Raw genomic sequence first — 19,137 nt, 5'->3', positions numbered from 1 at the left:
ACCGCCACAGGGACACCGAGCCCGGGCTGTCCCCTGGGGGGGGCTCAGGGACAGGGACACCGAGCCCGGGGTGTCCCCTGGGGGGGGGGCTCAGGGACAGGGACACTCAGTCAGGGGACAGGGACACCGAGCCCGGGGTGTCCCCTGAGGGGGCTCAGGAACAGGGACACTCAGTCAGGGGACAGGGACACTGAGCCCGGGGTGTCCCGGGGGGGGCTCAGGGACAGGGACACCGAGCCCGGGGTGTCCCCTGGGGGCTCTCAGGGACAGGGACACTCAGGGGGTCTCAGGGGACAAGGACACTCAAGGGGTCTCAAAGGACGGGGACACACAGTCAGGGGACAGGGACACTCAGTCTAGGGGTGTCCCCTGGGGGGTCTCAGGGACAGGGACAGCAGCCTGGGGGTCTCAAAGGACAGGGACACTCGGTCAGGGGACAGGGACAGCAGCCTGGGGGGCTGAAAGGACAGGGACACTCAGGGGGTCTCAAAGCTCAAAGGACAGGGACATTCAGGGGGTCTCAATGGACAGGGACACTCAGTCAGGGGACAGGGACACTCAGCCTGGGGGGCTCTCAGGGACAGGGACACTCAGCCCGGGGGTGTCCCCTGGGGGGCTCTCAGGAACAGGGACAGCGGCCTGGGGGCTCAAAGGACAGGGACACACAGTCAGGGGACAGGGACACTCAGCCTGGGGGGCTCTCAGGGACAAGGACACTCAGTCTGGGGGTCTCAAAGGACAGGGACACTCGGTCAGGGGACAGGGACACACAGTATGGGGACAGGGACACTGAGCCTGGGGGTCTCAAAGGACAGGGACACTGAGCCTGGGGGTCTCAAAGGACAGGGACACTCAGTCAGGGGACAGAGACAGTCAGGGGACAGGGACACTCAGCCTGGGTGCCATCCCCTCTCAGGGACAGGGACACTCGGTCTGGGGGTCTCAAAGGACAGGGACACTCAGCCTGGGGGGTGTCCCCTGTCTGCAGAGCCTGGGGGACTCTCAGGGGACAGGGACACAAAGTCTGGAGGTGTCCCCTGGGGGATTTTCTGGGACAGGGACACAGAGCCTGGGGGTGTCCCCTGGGGGGCTCAAAGGACAGGGACATCAGCCTGGGGACAGGGACACTCAGCCTGGGTGCCATCCCCTCTCAGGGACAGGGACACAAAGTCTGGGGGCCGTCCCCTGTCCCTGGGGGCTCTCAGAGCTGAACCCACAACGGTTCTTGCAAATCATCCCCGGGCAGGTCCCGCTCCCCCCACCTCAGCTCTCACCCTTCCAGCAGCAAAGCAATCCCCTATTTTTATTTTTTTTTAATTTATTTTTATTTTTATTTTTTATTTTTTACTTTCCTAAATGAGTTTTTCCCCGAGAAATAGAAATCTACATACAAATATAAAGATACATACAGATACAAATATAAATCTACATATAAATAAAAATCTACATATAAATCTACATATAAATATAAATCTATATATAAATCTACATATAAATCTAAATCTAAAATATAAAATATAAATTATAAATATAAAACAGGGATAAGTAAATGCTCGTTAGTAGAAGAAACACTCAAAGTGAGGCTCCTGCAATTAATTAAAAAGGAGACCAGAGCTGCCTAAATATTGGGTGAGCTAAAAACCAAACTGGTGAGGGAAAAAATAAATAATAAAGTCCAGAACCCCAAATGTCAGCAAATGTTCACCTCCAGATCCCCAAATTCACCAAATTTTCACCTCCAGAACCCCAAAGTCACCAAATGTTCATCTCCAAATAAAAAATATTTATATATATATATTTATTTATTTATTTAAAAACCCAAAAAACCCATAAAAAATAACCTGCAACCCCAAATCCTCCTTCTTTTTATATTTTCAAAATATTTAAATATAGAAAATATTTGAAATATTTGAAGAACCCGAACCCATGGAATCTCCCTGGGCAGGAAGGATGGGCAGGGCAGGGGCGTGGAGAAAAAAGCTGAATTTTAGATGTAAAACATCAGGGCAGTGTTTTTGGGGTTTTTTTTCATAATGTTTGCCTAATTGGTGACCACAGATAATCCCCTGAAATGACCTAAATTTATCCCATGCGGGGGCTTTCCAAGCCTGTCTGAAATTCTGCTTTCAGCTTTGCTTTTGTCTATTTTATTTTATTTTATTTTATTTTATTTTATTTTATTTTATTTTATTTTATTTTATTTTATTTTATTTTATTTTATTTTATTTTATTTTATTTTATTTCATTTCATTTTAATTTTCTTTTCTTTCTTTCTTTCTTTCTTTCTTTCTTTCTTTCTTTCTTTCTTTCTTTCTTTCTTTCTTTCTTTCTTTCTTTCTTTCTTTCTTCCTTCCTTCCTTCCTTCCTTCCTTCCTTCTTTTCTTTCTTTCTTTATTCCTTAATTTTTCTTTTCTTTTCTTTTCTTTTCTTTTCTTTTCTTTTCTTTTCTTTTCTTTTCTTTTCTTTTCTTTTCTTTTCTTTTCTTTTCTTTTCTTTTCTTTTCTTTTCTTTTCTTTTCTTTTCTTTTCTTTTCTTTTCTTTTCTTTTCTTTTCTTTTCTTTTCTTTTCTTTTCTTTTTTCTTTTCCTTTCTTTTCTTTTCTTCCTCCCTTCCCCAGCTGTATTTTGGGTCTCAAACGCTGATTTGGGAGCAAATCAGGAATGACACAGAGGAACAGCAAGAATTCCCTATGGGATAAGGAGAAAATTCCCTATAGGATCAGGAGGAATTTCCTCATGGAATCAGGAATTTCCTTATAGGATCAGGAGGAAATTCCCTATGGGATCAGCAGGAATTTCTTCATGGAATCAGCAGGAATTTCACAGTGGAATTAGGAGGAATTTTCCTATGGGATCAGGAGGAATTTCCTCATTTAATTGGGAGGAATTTTGCTACAGGATCAGGAGAAATTTCCTCATGGAATCAGCGGGAATTTCCTATGGGATCAGGAGGAATTTCCCCATGGAATCAGGAGGATTTTCCTCATGGAATCATGAATTTCCTTATAGGATCAGCAGGAATTTCCTCATGGAATCAGGAAGAATTTCCTATGGGATCAAGAGGAATTTCCCCATGGAATCAGGAGGAATTTCCCGGTGGAAGCAGAAGGAATTTTCCTGTGGGATCAGCAGGAATTTTCCTAAGAGATCAGGAGGAATTTCCTCATCAAATCAGGAGGAATGTTCCTATGGAATCAGCAGGAATTTCTTCATGGAATCAGGAGGAATTTCACTGTGGAATTAGGAGGAATTTCCCTATGGGATCAGCAGGAATTTCCTCATGGAATCAGGATTTTCCTTATAGGATCAGGAGGAATTTCTTCATAGAATCATCAGGAATGTCTTCGTGGGATCAGCAGGAATTTCCCTATGGAATTAGCAGGAATTTTCCTACAGGATCAGGAGAAATTTTCCTCATGGGATCAGCAGGAATTTCCTCATGGAATCAGCATTTTCCTTATAGGATCAGGAGGAATATCCCCATGGAATCAGGAGGAATTTCCCCATGGAATCAGGAAGAATTTTCCTATGGAATCAGGAATTTGCTTTGGAATCAGCAGGAATTTCTTCATAGAATCAGGAGGAATTTTTCCTATGGGATCAGCAGGAATTTCCTCATGGAATCAGCAGGAATTTCCAGTCCCCACTCCCAGAGGAGTCCAAGGAATTCAGGAATTCCCAGACCTGGCACCCAGAGCTCAGGGCTGGGAGATCCTGGAGGGATTTTCCAGCCCCAGCAACTCCAGGAACACCCAGAAATGACCCCGGGCTCCCCCATCCCTTGGAAAATTCCCCCTTTTCCCCCATCCCAACATTCCAGACCAATAAAATCCCAATTTTACCATCAGCCAAGGGCAGCCTCGCCCTGCCCAGCTCCTGGAGGCCTCTGGGGATTTTTATTTTGTCATTTTCACTCCCAAGAATTTCCTTTTTTAACCCTGCCCAAGCCAGGAAGTCGCCTATCTACGGCCAGCAGGGACCAAAATTTGGTTTTCCTGGAATTTTCCCCCATTTCCCTATTGGTATTTTATGTAGTGATATATAAAATAAATATAAATATAGGAAATAAAATAATATATAAAAATAAATAGATAAAATGAAATATTTTCTATATTTTATATACATTTTATATATAAAATAATTTCCTATATAAAATATTTTATTTTGTTTTATTTTGTTTTATTTTATTTTATTTATTTTATTTTATTTTATTTTATTTTATTTTATTTTATTTTATTTTATTTCTATTTTTATTATATTTTATTTTATATATTTATTTGATATTTTTATATTAAACTGTTTTATTTCATATACTTATACGGAATAAGATAGTTTTATATTAAAACTTTATTTTATATATTTTATACTTATATAGAGTAAGATATTTTTACATTAACATTTAATTTATTTTTATATTTATATGGAATATTTTATATTAAAATATTTTATTTCATATACTTATACAGAATAAGATCTTTATCAAAATTATTTGTAAATTTCATATTTATATAGAATAAGATATTTTATATTAAAATTTAAATATATTATATATATAATATTTTATATTAAAATTTTATTCTATATATAAAATGTAAAAAATTTATATGGCTATAAAGATATAGATTTTTAGATATGAAATGTAAATTTTCTGTGCTGATTTCTTATCTCGGCAGCTCCCCCCGCGCTTTTATCTCCCGCAGAGCCGCGCCAGGCTGAGCTTTGGCAGGCAGCAGCTCCAAACGTGCGCACGGCTGATTGTCTGCGCGGCCCTGACAAAAACGCGCTGAAAAAGGAAAATATCAAAGGGAAAAAAGGAGAAAAAGGGAAAAAAGGAGAAAAAGGGAAAAAAGGGGGGAAAAAGGGAAAAAAAGGGGAAAAAAAGGAAAAAAATTATAGGACAAAATATTCAAGTGTCAGGGGTTGACAGACGCCTGGGAGCGGAGGGGTGTCTGTCCCCGTGTCCGTCCCCGGGTCTGTCCCTGTGTCTGTCCCCCTGTCTGTCCCCCTGTCCGTCCCCCCATCCGTCCCCGTGTCCCCGTGTCTGTCCCTATGTCTGTCCCCGGATCTGTCCCCGTGTCTGTCCCCCCGTCTGTCCCCCTGTCCGTCCCCCCGTCCGTCACCGTGTCTGTCCCTCCGTCTGTCCCCCTGTCTGTCCCCCTGTCTGTCCCCATGTCCGTCCCCCCGTCCGTCCCCACGTCCCCCCCCCAAGATGGCAGCAGCGCCCCACGTGCGCCCGTCCCGCCGGCGCGCCCCTGGCCCCGCCCCTCCGCGGCGCTACGCCCTGTGATTGGTGCATTCCCGTTATAACCACGCCCCCCAACTCGGCGGGCGCCGCGGTTCTCCTCTCTGATTGGCTGCGGCGCGGCGGCGCCGCTCGGTGATTGGCCGCGGCGCGGCGCGGGCACGCCCCCCCGGGAGCGCGGCGGTGCTCGGGGCCGGGGCGGGAGCGGCGCCAGTTCCCGGCGCTGCCCGCGGCGCCTCCGCGCGTCCCCTCCGCGTCCCCTCCGCCGTGTCCCCGCCGTGTCCCCGCCGTGTCCCCGCCGTGTCCCCGCAGTGTCCCCGCAGCCCCTGCCCGCCCCCCATGGAGCTGCTGTGCGTGGAATCCGCGCCCCGCGCCCCCCGCGCCGGGCGGGACCCGCATCTGCTGGGGGACCGGCGGGTGCTGCAGAATCTGCTGAGCCTGGAGGAGCGCTACAGCCCCCGCGTGTCCTACTTCCAGTGCGTGCAGCGCGACATCCAGCCCTACATGCGCAGGATGCTGGCCTTCTGGATGCTGGAGGTACCCGGTGCTGCGGGGCGGCCCCGAAAACCCGGGGGACGAGAGAGGGGACAAGCGGGGGAGAGCGGGGGAGAGCCGGGGGGACGAGCGGGGGACAGCCGGGGGACAGTGGGGGACAGCGGGAGAGAGCCGGGGGGAAGAGCGGGGGAAGAGCGGGGGAGAGCTGGGGGGAAGAGCGGGGTACAGCCGGAGGACAGCGGGGGGACAGTGGGGGACAGCCGGGGGACAAGCGGGGAAGAGCGGGGGACGAGAGGGGGACAGCCGGGGGGAAGAGCGGGGGACAGCCGGGGGGAAGAGCGGGGGACAGTGGGGGACAGCCGGGGGACAGCGGGGAAGAGCGGGGTAGAGCCGGGGGGACGAGCGGGGAACAAGCGGGGGACAGCCGGGAGAAAGCCGGGGGACAAGCAAGGGGACAGCCGGGGGACAGCCAGGGGACGAGAGGGGGACAGCCGGGGGGACAGCGGGGGACGAGCCGGGGGGACAAGCGGGGGACAGCCGGGGGACAGTGGGGGACAGCCGGGGGACAAGCGGGGACAGCCGGGAAGAGCGGGGGACAGCCGGGGGGACGAGCGGGGGACAAGCGGAGAAGAGCGGCGGACAGCCGGGATTCGAGCGGGGGACAGCCAGGGGACAGCCGGGGGACGAGCGGGGAAGAGCGGGGGACAAGCGGGGGAGAGCCGGGGGGACGAGCGGGGGACAAGCGGAGAAGAGCGGGGGACAGCCGGGGGACAGCCGGGGGACAGCCGGGGGACAGCGGGGGACAGCCGGGGGACAGCCGGGGGACAGCCGGGGCCGAGCCGGCGCTGCTGGTGTCGGGCTCGGGGCTGATGCCGGTGCGGACGGAGGGTGAAACTCGCTGGCTGCGCTAAAATCGGGATTTCCCCAAAATCAGGCGGGGAGAGACCCCCAAAGCTGCGGGCAGGGCTCGGCTCAGCCCCCGCGGTTCGAGGTTCGGGGGGGAAATGATAACGCTGCTGGTGACTTCCCTAAATTCAAAACGAACCTGCGGGAGGTTCGGGGCAGGGGGGATCCCCGAGTGGCAATAAATGACAATTCCGCCGGGCTCGCTCCTGCCCGTCCCCAGCGGGGAGCGCTGCCAAAGAAATCAGAAATATTTCAATTTTAAATGTCTTTTTTCCCCCCTGCTGCCGCTCCCTTCCCGCAATCCCTTTTCGAGGAAGGGTCGGTGGATAAACCCCGCTGCCCCGAAAGCAGCGAGGTGGCACTGGCGCTGTCACCAGCCGCGTGTCACTGTCCCCAAGGCTGCTGGCAGCAGCAGCAGGGCGGCGTTCGCTGCAGGAGGAGCAGAAACCGCGAGAGATTTTACGGTGGTGTCGAAAGAAGGAAGTTCAGTGTGACAAGTGTCGCCGTGCTGGTGGCAGATAAGAGCAGAGGGCTGAAATTTGGAGCCGCTGGGCTCGGCTGGTGGCCGAGGGAGGGGACTTTGGGTGCTGCCATCGATTCTCCTCCTGTCCCTGGAGAGCTCCAGGTAGAATTGGCAGCCTTGGATCCTCCAGCTGGAGCTGCTGCTTTGCTGCATTTTTTTGCTCCAAAGCTGCCCAGGGCAGGGCTGGCAGCTGGCAGGGGCATCCCCAGCAGGGCACTGCAGAAACGGGGCCAAATAGGGCAAATTCAGATTTTTCACGAGCTCTGTGGAGCTGCAGCTGCTCCCTCCCCGCAGGAAGGTGAAGCCTCAGGGTGACACCGCGGGGGCGCCGCCTGCAGCTCCCGGTGACAAGTGTGAGCAGCTCCTGGTGACAAGTGTGAGCAGCTCCTGGTGACAAGTGTGAGGTGACAAGTGTGAGCAGCTCCCAGTGACGAGTGTGAGGTGACAAGTGTGAGCAGCTCCTGGTGACGAGTGTGAGGTGACGAGTGTGAGCAGCTCCTGGTGACGAGTGTGAGCAGCCCCTGGTGACGAGTGTGAGGTGACAAGTGTGAGCAGCCCCTGGTGACGAGTGTGAGCAGCCCCTGGTGACGAGTGTGAGGTGACAAGTGTGAGCAGCTCCTGGTGACGAGTGTGAGCAGCCCCCGGTGACGAGTGTGAGGTGACAAGTGTGAGCAGCTCCTGGTGACAGGTGTGAGGTGACAAGTGTGAGCAGCTCCTGGTGACGAGTGTGAGGTGACAAGTGTGAGCAGCTCCTGGTGACGAGTGTGAGCAGCTCTTGGTGACGAGTGTGAGCAGCCCCTGGTGACAAGTGTGAGGTGACGAGTGTGAGCAACTCCTGGTGACGAGTGTGAGCAGCTCCTGGTGACGAGTGTGAGCAGCTCCTGGTGACGAGTGTGAGGTGACAAGTGTGAGCAGCCCCTGGTGACAAATGTGAGCAGCCCCTGGTGACAAGTGTGAGCAGCTCCCGGTGACAAGTGTGAGCAGCCCCTGGTGACAAGTGTGAGCAGCCCCTGGTGACAGGTGTGAGCAGCCCCTGGTGACGAGTGTGAGCAGCAGCTCCTCTGGAGCCGTGCTCACTCCCTCCCCTCTCCCTTTCCTCTCGCCGGCCCGGCAGGTGTGCGAGGAGCAGAAGTGTGAGGAGGAGGTGTTCCCGCTGGCCATGAACTACGTGGATCGCTTCCTGGCCTCGGTGGCCGTGCAGAAGAACCACCTGCAGCTGCTGGGGGCTGTGTGCATGCTGCTGGCCTCCAAGCTGAGGGAAACCATGCCCCTGACCGTGGAGAAGCTCTGCATCTACACCGACAACTCCGTCACGCCCCAGGAGCTGCTGGTAAGCACAGGGCCACCTCCCTGTGTCCCCTCCCTGTGCCCAGCTCCTCCTGGCGTCCCCTGGTCCCATCCCTCTGCTTTCCCTTTCTCCTTGCTGAAGGATTTTCCATTCTCTCCATGCTGGGCAGCAGAATTGTCCCCTCCTGGTTGTGCAGGAACTTTCCTGTGCCAGCTCTGGGCTGTCACTCTGGGCTGTCACTCCAGTGACATCTCCAAGGCTCCAGGCTCAGGGTCAGGCAGCTCTGGTGCCCTCCCTGTGTCCCCTCCCTGTGCCCAGCTCCTGCTGGCATCCCCTGGTCCCATCCCTCTGCATTCCCCTTCTCCTTGCTGAAGGATTTTCCATTCTTTCCATGCAGCAGAATTGTCCCCAGTCTGGTTGTGCTGGAAGTTTCCTGTGCCAGCACCAAGCTGTCACTCTGGGCTGTCACTCTGGGCTGTCACTCCTCTGACTCACAGCTCTGGTGCCATCCCAGTGCTCAGGCCCTGCTGAAGGATTTTCCACCCTCCCTGTGCTCATTTGGGGCAGCAGAATTGTCCCCTCAATTGTCCCCTCCTGGTTGTGCTGGAATTTTCCTGTCCCAGCCCTGGGCTGTCACTCTGGGCTGTCACTCCAGTGACATCTCCAAGGCTCACAGCTCTGGTGCCCTCCCAGTGCCCAGGCCCTGCTGAAGGATTTTCCACCCTCCCTGTGCTTATTTGGGGCAGCAGAATTGTCCCCTCAGCTGTCCCATCCTGGTTGTGCAGGAATTTTCCTGTCCCATCCCTGTCCTGTCCCCTCCAGTGACATCTCCAAGGCTCCAGGCTCAGGCAGCTCTGCCTCCCCCAGCTGTAGAATTTGGGGGGAATGTGGCAGATTTCCCTTCCAGAAAAAAGTCAGATTGGAGGTGCAGAGTGAGAGCTGAGGGGATTCACCCTAGCTGAGGGAATTAAATCTGAATTGTCCATGGAGATCCTCCTCCCTGGATTCCCATGGATTTTAACCCATTTTTGGGCACATCCTGCTCCAATAAAGAGAGAATATCCAGGGATCTGAAGGATTTGCCCCAGCTGTGAGAGTTAAATTCAGGTTTCTGGATTTCCATGGATTTTAACCCTTTCTGGAGCTCATCCTGCCCCTTTAAAGAGGGAATGCCCGGGGATCTGAAGGATTCCCCCTGGCTGTGGGGCCCCAGGGGGTTAAATCTGAATTTCCACCCCCAGAGCTGCTCCTTCCCTGCTCTTTCCCAGCCCCCGGAGCAGAGGGAGGGCAGAGCAGGGCCAGGGGAGCCCTGGGGACAAAGGGACATCCTGGTGGCCCGGGGCCATCCCAGCAGGAAGCTGGCTCCGGGTCAGCTCTGCTTCCTCCTCCTCCTCCTCCTCCTCCTCCTCCCGGGCAGGGTGCTTGGCAGCAGCTCAGCCCTGCAGAAAGGACACAGAATCTCTCTGGAGTTATTCTGGGGGAGAAGGAAATGATGCAAGGAGGGATTTGTCCATTTGGAGGAAGTTGGGTTTCCGTCCAGGCCCTTCTCTAACCCACCTTGGGTTTTTTTTTTTTAATGTAATTCTTTATTTTTTAATGTAATTCTTTATTTTATTTTATTTTATTTTATTTTATTTTATTTTATTTTAATTTATTTTATTTTATTTTATTTTATGTTATTTTATTTTATTTTTTTTATTTGTTATTTTCTGTTATTTTATTTCTTATTTTCTGTTATTTTATTTGTTATTGTATTTTTTAATTTTATTATTTTATTTTATGTTATTTTATTTTGTTATGTAATTTTATTTTTAAATTTTATTATTTTATGTTATTTTATTTTGTTATGTTATTATTTTCTTTTATTTTTATTATTTTATTGTATTTTTTATGTTATTTTAAAATTTATTTTGAAATTTAGTTTTGTTATTATTTCATTATTTTATTTTATGTTATGTAATTTTATTTTATTTTATTTTATTTTTATTTTGTTTTATTTTGTTGTTTTATTTTTATTTGTTATTTTATTTTTATTTTATTTCATGTTATTCTTTATTTTACTTTGTAATTTTTATTTCATTTTATTATTTTATTTTTTATTTGTTATTTTATTTTTATTTTATTTTATTTCATGTTATTCTTTATTTTACTTTGTAATTTTTATTTCATTTTATTTTATTTCATTTCATTTTATTTCATTTTATTTTATTTCATTTTATTTTTATAAAGACTTTTCTGGCCTGGCTGAGAGGGGGTTCAGCTGCTCAGAGCTTGGGGAGAGCAGCTGGAAACCCCCTGGGAATGCTCAGGGACAGGAATGGCTCAGGGGGGTACTCAGGGATGACAAACTGGGGCCAGGGTGACAAACTGGGACAGGAGTGGCTCCTGAGGGGACACTGGTGGTGACACATTGGTGGCAGATTGGCCCCGGGGGGGGGTTTGGGGCAGTTGAGCAATTCTGCCCCTTCGAGCTCGGGTTTGTTGTGCAAGGGGAGGGAGGGACAGGGAAATGAAGAACTGAGCTGGGGAGGAGCTGTCCCCTCCAGGAACTGTCCCCTCCAGGAGCTGTCACCTCCTCAGAGCTGTCCCCTCCAGGAGCTGTCCCCTCCTCAGAGCTGTCCCCTCCTCAGAGCTGTCCCTGCTGGGGCTGGTGGCACCCTGAGCTGGGGAAAAGGGGATTTGTGCAGGGTGGGGGAGCAGGAATGAGCCCGGAGCTGAGCCCCGGGGTGACAGCAGGGCCACTGTCACCTGTGCTGCCACTGTCACCAGGGCAGGAGGCACCTGGGGACCCCCTCAGGTGAACCCCCAAACTCACGGAGTGAGGGGGGAGAGGGGCTGGGAAATCCTCCAGGCTGGGACGGGGGGGATTGGGAGGGGGCTGATCCTGGGGGGACACAGTGCCACCCCCCGAGGGGACAGCAGGGACAGCCCAGCTGTGTGTGTGTCCCCCAGCTGCTGCTCCAGCCTTGCCTGAGCTGGGGTTTGAGGGCAGGGATCCCAAATTTCCTGCTGGGGCTCTCCTTGAGCTCACCTTGGCACCTGTCCCTGTCCGTGTCCCTGTCCGTGTCCCTTTCCCTGTCCCTGTCCCTGTCCCTGTCCCTGTCCCTGTCCCTGTCCCTGTCCCAGCCAGGAGGGGCTCAGGGGGTCCTGGAGAGCCCAGCCCAGGCTGGGATGGAGGTGTTGGGGTGCCTGAGCAGTGCTGGGGGTGCTCCCAGCACACCCAGAGCCTTTCTCAGTGGGGAAAAGGGGAATTTTCTGCCAAAATTAAAAAATCACCCATTCCCAGCCTGAGAATTCCCTCCTGCCTTGGGGTTTGTGGGGAGGTGACAGCTCTGTCACCTGGGCTGCATTGTCCTGGACATCAGCCTTGGGAGTGGGGGGGGGATTGGGAATGGTGTCCCTGCTGTGGCTGTCCCTCTGTCCCTATTCTGTTTTTTCCCTCTGTCCCTGGTCTGCCTTTCCCTCTGTCCCTGCTCTGGTTTTTCCGTCTGTCCCTGCTCTGGTTTTCCCTCTGTCCCTGCTGTGGGTGTCCCTCTGTCCCTGCTCTGGTTTTTCCCTCTCTCCCTGCTCTGGTTTCCCCCCTGGGCTCTCCCAGCGCTTTCCAAATCAAGGACTGCCCAGGGCTAATCCCTGGGAGGAAAAATTCATATTTTTTTCTCCCTCCTCCTCCTCCTCTTCCTCACTCTGCTCCCAGCTCTGAGCAGCCCAGGGCTGGAATTGTGCCATGGGGACAGCCTGGGGACATCGTGGGGACAGTCCCTGGGCCCTTCCCCATCCTGCCCTGGCCCTGGCACCTCCAGGGTTGGAATTGTGCCATGGGGACAGTGTGGGGACAACCCCTGTGCCCTGCCCTGTCCTGGCCTTGGAGCCTCCAGGGCTGGCATGGTGGCACAGGGACAGCATGGGGACAGCGTGGGGTCAGCCCCTGTGCCCTGCCCTGTCCTGGGGACAGCCTTGTGCCATGGGGACAGTGTGAGGACAGCCTGAGGACAGCCCCTGTGCCCTTCCCCATCCTGTCCTGGCCTTGGAGCCTCTAGGGCTGGCAGGGTGGCACGGGGACAGCCTGGGGACAGTGTGGGGTCAGCCCCTCTGCCCTGCCCTGGCCCTGGCGCCTCCAAGGCTGGAATTGTGCCATGGTGACACAGGGACAGCGTGGGGACAGCCCCTGTGCCCTGCCCTGCCCCCCTGAGGCGCTGTCCCTGTCCCCCCAGCGCTGGGAGCTGCTGGTGCTGGAGAAGCTCAAGTGGGACCTGGTGTCAGTGACCGCCAGCGATTTCCTGCCCCACATCCTGCACCGGCTGCCGCTGCCCCCCGAGCGGCTGGGGCTGGTCAGGAAGCACGCGCAGACCTTCATCGCCCTCTGCGCCACAGGTGAGCGGGGCGGGCACACCTGGGACACCTGGGCACACCTGGGCACACCCAGCACACCTGGGCACACCCAGCACACCTGGGCACACCTGGGCATGCCGGGCACACCTGGGACACCTGCACACCTGGGACACCTGCACACCTGGGCACGCCTGGGACAGCTGGGCACACCTGCACACCTGGGCATGCCGGGCACACCTGGGCTCACCTGGGCACACCTGCACACCTGGGCACACCTGGGACACCTGGGCATGCCTGGGACACCTGGGGACACCTGGGCATGCCGGGCATACCTGGGACACCTGGGACACCTGGGCACACCCAGCACACCTGGGACACCTGGGCACACCCAGCACACCTGGGCACACCTGGGCATGCTGGGCACGCCTGGAACACCTGGGCTCACCTGAGACACCTGCACACCTGGGACACCTGGGCATGCTGGGCACACCTGGGACACCTGGGCACACCTGGGCACACCTGAGCACACCTTGCACACCTGGGCACACCCAGCACACCTTGTACACCGAGCACACCCGGCACACCTGGACACACCTGGGCACACCTGAGCACACATTGGCACACCTGGCTCACCCAGCACACCTGGGCACACCAGGCACACAGGGCACACCTGGCTCACCCAGCACACCCAGCACACCTGGCGTGGGCCCCGCCTTTTCCGGGGTCTCTCTGCAGTCGGGGTTCCAGGCGGGGCTCAGGGTTCCAGGGGGGGCAGGTGTGTGCCCAGGTGTGCCTGTGGGAGGGGGTGGGGGAGGAGCTGAGGATCTGACTGCATGGCCTGAGAAGGCCGAGTCAGAATTCTGTGACTCTGTGTTTCAGAAGGCTGATCTATTATTTTATGATCTGCATTAATGATGTGTTAAAATAGACCAAAGAATAGAGAAAGGAGACATCAGAGGGCTGGGAAAGGAGGGAATGAGAATAAAACCTGTGACTGCTCAGAGTCCTGGCACAGCTGGACTGGGTTGGCCATTAATTCAAAACAACCACACGAGGCCAATCAGAGCTGCTCCTGCCACATCCCACGGCAGCAGAGGATCCTTGCTCACCTTTCCTTTCTGAGGCCCCTCAGGAGGAAAACCCCAGGGAAAGGAATTTTCATAAAACACACCTGTGCTGCTCCTGCCCCCCCCACGCTGCACAGAGCCCTCTGTGAGCTGTGGGGCCAAACCCGGCCCCAGACCCATCTGGAGCCCCCCTAACGCCCCCTCTGGACCCCCCTAACGCCCCCTGTCCCCGTGCTGCCTGCAGACTGCTCCTTCGTCATGTACCCCCCGTCCATGATCGCCACCGGCAGCATCGGCGCCGCCGCGCACGGCCTGGGGCTGCCGGGCAGCGGGGAGGAGCTGAGCGAGCTGCTGGCCAGGACCACGGGCACCGAGCTGGTGAGTGCCACGGGGAGTGACACTGGGCTGGGGAGTGACACTGGGGAGTGCCACTGGGGCTGGGGAGTGACACTGGGGCTGGCACTGAGCTGGGGATGGACTGGCCGGGGTGCTGGTCAGCCTGGGATGGTCTGGCCATGGTGCTGGTCAGCCTGGGATGGTCTGGCCATGGTGCTGGTCAGCCTGGGATGGTCTGGCCGTGGTGATGGTCAGCCTGGGATGGTCTGGCCGGGGTGATGGTCAGCCTGGGATGGTCTGGCCGTGGTGATGGTCAGCCTGGGATGGACTGGCCAGGGTGATGGTCAGCCTGGGATGGACTGGCCGGGATGATGGTCAGCCTGGGATGGTCTGGCTGGGGTGATGGTCAGCCTGGGATGGTCTGGCTGGGGTGATGGTCAGCCTGGGATGGACTGGCTGGGGTGATGGTCAGCCTGGGATGCAGGGATGGACTCTGGAGGGCCCTTCCAGCCCCAGCTGCTCTGGGATTCTGTGGAATTTTGCCGTTCAGGCGGTGCTGCCGTGGTTTGAGGAGAACCAAGGGCTGTGGGATGACCCCAGACACAGCCTGGGCAGGGCAGGGTGGGCTCAGAGCCTTTGAAATGCCACACAAAGGGCAGGATCTGTTCCCTGCCCGGGCAGGTGCTGGCAGGATCGGGTTCTGGGGCTGGGAGGGGACAGGGACACGCCAGGCTCAGCATCTGCTCCCCTCCGTGTCCGGTTGCAGCTGGGGGGGAAGGGGGGGCTGGGACATGAAACCTTCCAGCCTTGGGGACACCAGCATGGGGGGGTTCTCCAGCCCCCCAGTGCCCTCAGAGCGGGGACAGGGACCCTGTGGGGCTCCAGTCTGAGCTTTCCCTCTCTCCTTTGATCTCCTCCCCTGCCCAGGTCAGTTACAGTCCCCTGCCAGGACCTGGGACAGGGGTGGGGTGGCTTTGTCCAGGGGGAGGCTCCTGCTCTCTTTGTGCAGATGGAATTTGTTTTGTTCTCTGGGGCCTTTTTAAAGAGAGAATCGGTGCAGCCACCTGCTCCCAACTGCTCAGGGAGGTCAGGGCTGGGCAGGGAACAGGTGGGAAGCAGGGAGGGCTCTGTGGAGGGAGAGGAGCTGAAATGGAGCCCAGCACCCTCCTGTCCCCTCCTGTCCCCTCCTGTCCCTCCCCAGCATCTGCTGTGCCCCCTGCCCAGGTGTGGGGTGCCTCACACGCAGCTCCAGCCCAGGCAGGACCGTGGCAGCTCCTCCTGGGATGTGAACACAGAATTTTGGGCTCCTGGGAGAGCACCTGAGCTCAGCTCCCTCATTTGTGGTGCTGCTGCTTCTCCCCCAGCGTGGCCCCAGGCTGTGACTCAGTTTCCCCTTCCTGCAGCTGCCAGGCCCAGCTGGGAATGCAGGGCTGGTGCTGCAGGGCTGGGCCAGCTCCGTGGCCAGCAGGAGCCAGGCTGGGGGTGGCCAGGCTGGCCTTGGCACCCAGAATTGGCACTGGGGAGCTGGGAGGGCCTTGGGGATGGAGAGCCCAGGATGGAGAGGCTGGGATGGAGTGGCCAGCACAGGCTGGGATGGAGTGGCCACTGGGATGGACTGGTTGTGGAGATGGTCAGCCCAGGGATGGACTGGCCATGGTGATGGACAGCTGGGGATGGTGATGGACAGCCAGGGGATGGTGATGGACAGCTGGGGATGGACTGGCCATGGTGATGGACAGCCAGGGGATGGTGATGGACAGCCAGGGGATGGTGATGGACAGCTGGGGATGGTGATGGACAGCCAGGGGATGGTGATGGACAGCTGGGGATGGACTGGCCATGGTGATGGACAGCCAGGGGATGGTGATGGACAGCCCATGTCCGAGGTGACCCCACAGCCAGGTGCCCCAGGGGATGCACAGCCCCTGCCCAGGTGTCTGGAGGGATGCACAGCCCCTGCCCAGGTGCCCATGAGGATGCACAGTCCCTGCCAGGTGTCTGGAGGGATGCACAGCCCCTGCCCAGGTGCCCCAGGGGATGCACAGCCCCTGCCCAGGTGCCCCAGGGGATGCACAGCCCCTGCCCAGGTGTTTGTAGGGATGCACAGCCCCTGCCCAGGTGTCCATGAGGATGCACAGCCCCTGCCCAGGTGTCTGTAGGGATGCACAGCCCCTGCCCAGGTGCCCCTGACACTCGGGGCTGGGGCAGGAGGAGGCTGCACTGACGGGAAGCCGGGGAAGGGGAGCTGGGGAAGGGGAGCTGGGCGTTGCTATTTTCGCTCGCCACATCCTCTGTCAGTTTCTAAGAACTGCTGGTGGATTCCTGGTAAGAGATTTCGGGGTGTGACAGTGTCCCGTGAGGTGCAAACTGTCACCAGGCTGGGCTGTGCCCCCGGGGTGGCCGAGGGGGAATTTCCTCCTGCTTACAGCTCGAGGGGGAAAAACCAGAGCAGGGTTTGCATTTCTGGCAGGTGCTGCTGCTGTTGGCAGCCCCCTGTGCGTGTCCCCCAGCTCTGGGTGGCCTGGGGGTGTCACAGAGGGGACAGGAGGGTGACGAAAGCCTTGTGAGAAGCTGGGTGGGCACAGCGTGGTTCTCCCAGCGGGAATGGAGGTGGTGCAGGGGGGATTTGGGGTCAGGGAGGGTCCTGCTGCTCCAGGGGCAGAATTCTGGAGGAGGGGATTTGGAGGAGGGGATCTGGAGGGGGGAATCTGGAGGAGGGGATCTGGAGGGGGGGATCTGGAGGGGGATCCACGTTCCAAGGGCAGCTGTGTGTGTGTGTGTGTGGGATCTGGCAAGTCTGGCCTGCTCTTGTCACCCAGCTGAAGCCACAGCCTGGCTCCAGGACTCTGCTGGACACAACATTCCTGCAGAACAGGGCTCAGCAGCGAGGTGGGGGGAGAACAACCAGAGCTGGGGCTTTTCCTGGGGAGGGACAAAGATGGAGAAAATCTCCTTTTCCCTGGGTTCGGATGCTGGGGGGGTCAGAGGCGCAGCTGAGCTGTTCCTAAAGGAGGAGGAGGAGGAGGAGGAGCACAGATCTGACGGCCCGTGTGTTTCCCTGTTCAGGACTGCCTGAAGGCCTGTCAGGAGCAGATCGAGGCGGCTTTGGCCGAGAGCCTGAAGCAGGCATCCCAACCCCAGCAGGAATTCAGCGCCAAGGCGGCGGCGCCCTACGGGGGCAGCCAGCCCAGCGGCACCCCCACAGACGTCACCGACATCAACCTGTGACCCCTGTGAGCCACCCCCCTTGCCCAGAGCTCCTGGACACCCCCAGCTCGCTGCATCCCCCCTGCCCACCCAGCTCCTCCGAGGGGCCCCTCCCAGGCTGGGCACGCTCGGAGCTGCTGCGGGTGCCCGGGGTGGTGCCCGGGGTGGTGCCAGGGCAGCCTGGGTGAAGTTGGAATTGTTTCTGTGTTGGTGTTTCCTGGCTCTCCGGGCTGTTCTTGGCCGCTTCCAGCCACGTGAGGGACAAAAATCACAGAGCCAGCCCTGCAGGACCCAAATCCTGGTCAGCCCCAGCTCCTCCCTGCGGGGCTCCTGGAGCAGCTGCTGGTGGCTCCCGATTGCTTCGTGCCACATTCCCACAGCTGGAGCAGCTGCTGGTGGCTCCCGATTGCTTCGTGCCACATTCCCACAGCTGGAGCAGCTGCTGGTGGCTCCTGGCTCCCGATTGCTTCGTGCCACATTCCCACAGCTCCGGGGGGAACCGTGCAGCTGCTTCTGCTTGGAGAGGAGCCCTGGGGCTCGTTGGTTTTTGCTGTTGGATGTGGGATTTTGGGGGGCCTCGGGAGGAGTTCAGGGTCCCCTCGGCTGCTTAATTTATTGTTCACTGCTGGGAAAGGGGAGGGAGGAGAGCTGGCATTCCGGGGTGGCGCCTGGATGCTGCTTTCCTCTCCTTCCCAACAAAGTGCCTTCCCCCTCTGCCCCTTCCCCGGCTCCTGGGCAGTGGCAGGCTCTCCTCGAGAGCCTCTGGTAGCTTAGGCATCAGACTAGGATTTAAGGAGAACCTTTGAACGTGCTGCTATAGTCTGGGATGCATCTCCACTCTTCCAAGGCAGGGATTTCAGATCGTGCTCAGGAGGGAGCTGCGTTCACCCACGTGGATCTGAGCTGCCTCCCGAGAGGGTGGAAAACTTTGCTGCGCACTTGAGTTGGAAAAAAGCAATTACTGCATTTTTGTATTGTTGTTGTTGATCCTTGTTAGTTTTTTATAAAAATTGTTGTAAAACAGGAGAAAAAAAAAGAAAAAAAAAATGCTGCTTTTTTATGAGAAATCCAGAGTGGAATTAACCAGAAGCCAGACTCCACAGGGATGGGAGGCAGACGCTGCTGCTGCTGCTCCCTGGGGACCTCTGGACATGTGGCTGTTGTGGAAAAGGAGGTAGAAATGTAGAAATCTTCCTTTTGGATGCCACCAGCCCCGCAAAAATCCGGCGGAAAAAGGTGGGGCTGCTGCTCCTCCCTGAGCCTGCCTGGTCCGGAAACCCACGGAGCCGCTGCCTCCTGCGAGCAGGAGGGCTGGGACAGAGCCTGGCTGTGCAAAAGGAAATGTGTTTCTTTTTTTTTTTTTTAATATATATATAGATATATATAAAAATATATATGTAAAAGTGAATTTTTAATTTAAGAGTAAACTGGTTTGGTGTTCACTCGCACGAGTCCCGCTGCTGGGAGAGCCAGAGAACCCCGTGATGTTGCAATAAAATAATTTAAACAAAAAAAAACCAAAAAAACCAGTGGCTCGAGGGTTTCCCTGCGCCGTTCTTGGATCTCTGCCTGGTTCTGGGGATCCCTTGGGAGCTCCAGCCCTGCTTTTCCCAGCATGGGGTGGGGAGAGGACAGGCAGGACCCTGAGGGACACCCAGGGATGGTGGTGAAGCCAAAACCCTTCCTGCAGGTGAGGTGCCCCTGGAGCAGAGGCAGCACCTCCTCCCCAGCAGGCTGGAGGGTGCC

At 55.5% G+C, this 19,137-nt stretch overlaps 1 protein-coding gene across 1 annotated transcript; it reads left to right on the top strand.

The window, feature by feature from the left end:
• The first annotated feature begins 5,535 nt into the window (after positions 1 to 5,535).
• On the top strand, positions 5,536 to 18,709 carry CCND3 (cyclin D3). Its single transcript, XM_084220534.1, has 5 exons — positions 5,536 to 5,777; positions 8,279 to 8,494; positions 12,664 to 12,823; positions 14,093 to 14,226; positions 17,251 to 18,709. The coding sequence occupies exons 1-5, from the start codon at positions 5,580 to 5,582 to the stop codon at positions 17,410 to 17,412; spliced, it is 870 nt and encodes a 289-aa protein (XP_084076660.1). The 5' UTR covers positions 5,536 to 5,579; the 3' UTR covers positions 17,413 to 18,709.
• The last annotated feature ends 428 nt before the right edge of the window (positions 18,710 to 19,137 follow it).

This window comes from Fringilla coelebs, assembly GCF_963513975.1.
Source record: "Fringilla coelebs genome assembly, chromosome: 23".
In the NCBI taxonomy this organism is placed as follows: Eukaryota; Metazoa; Chordata; class Aves; order Passeriformes; family Fringillidae; genus Fringilla; species Fringilla coelebs.
The sequence above is the reverse complement of the archived record's forward strand: the minus strand, read 5'-3'. Positions and strand labels throughout refer to the sequence as shown.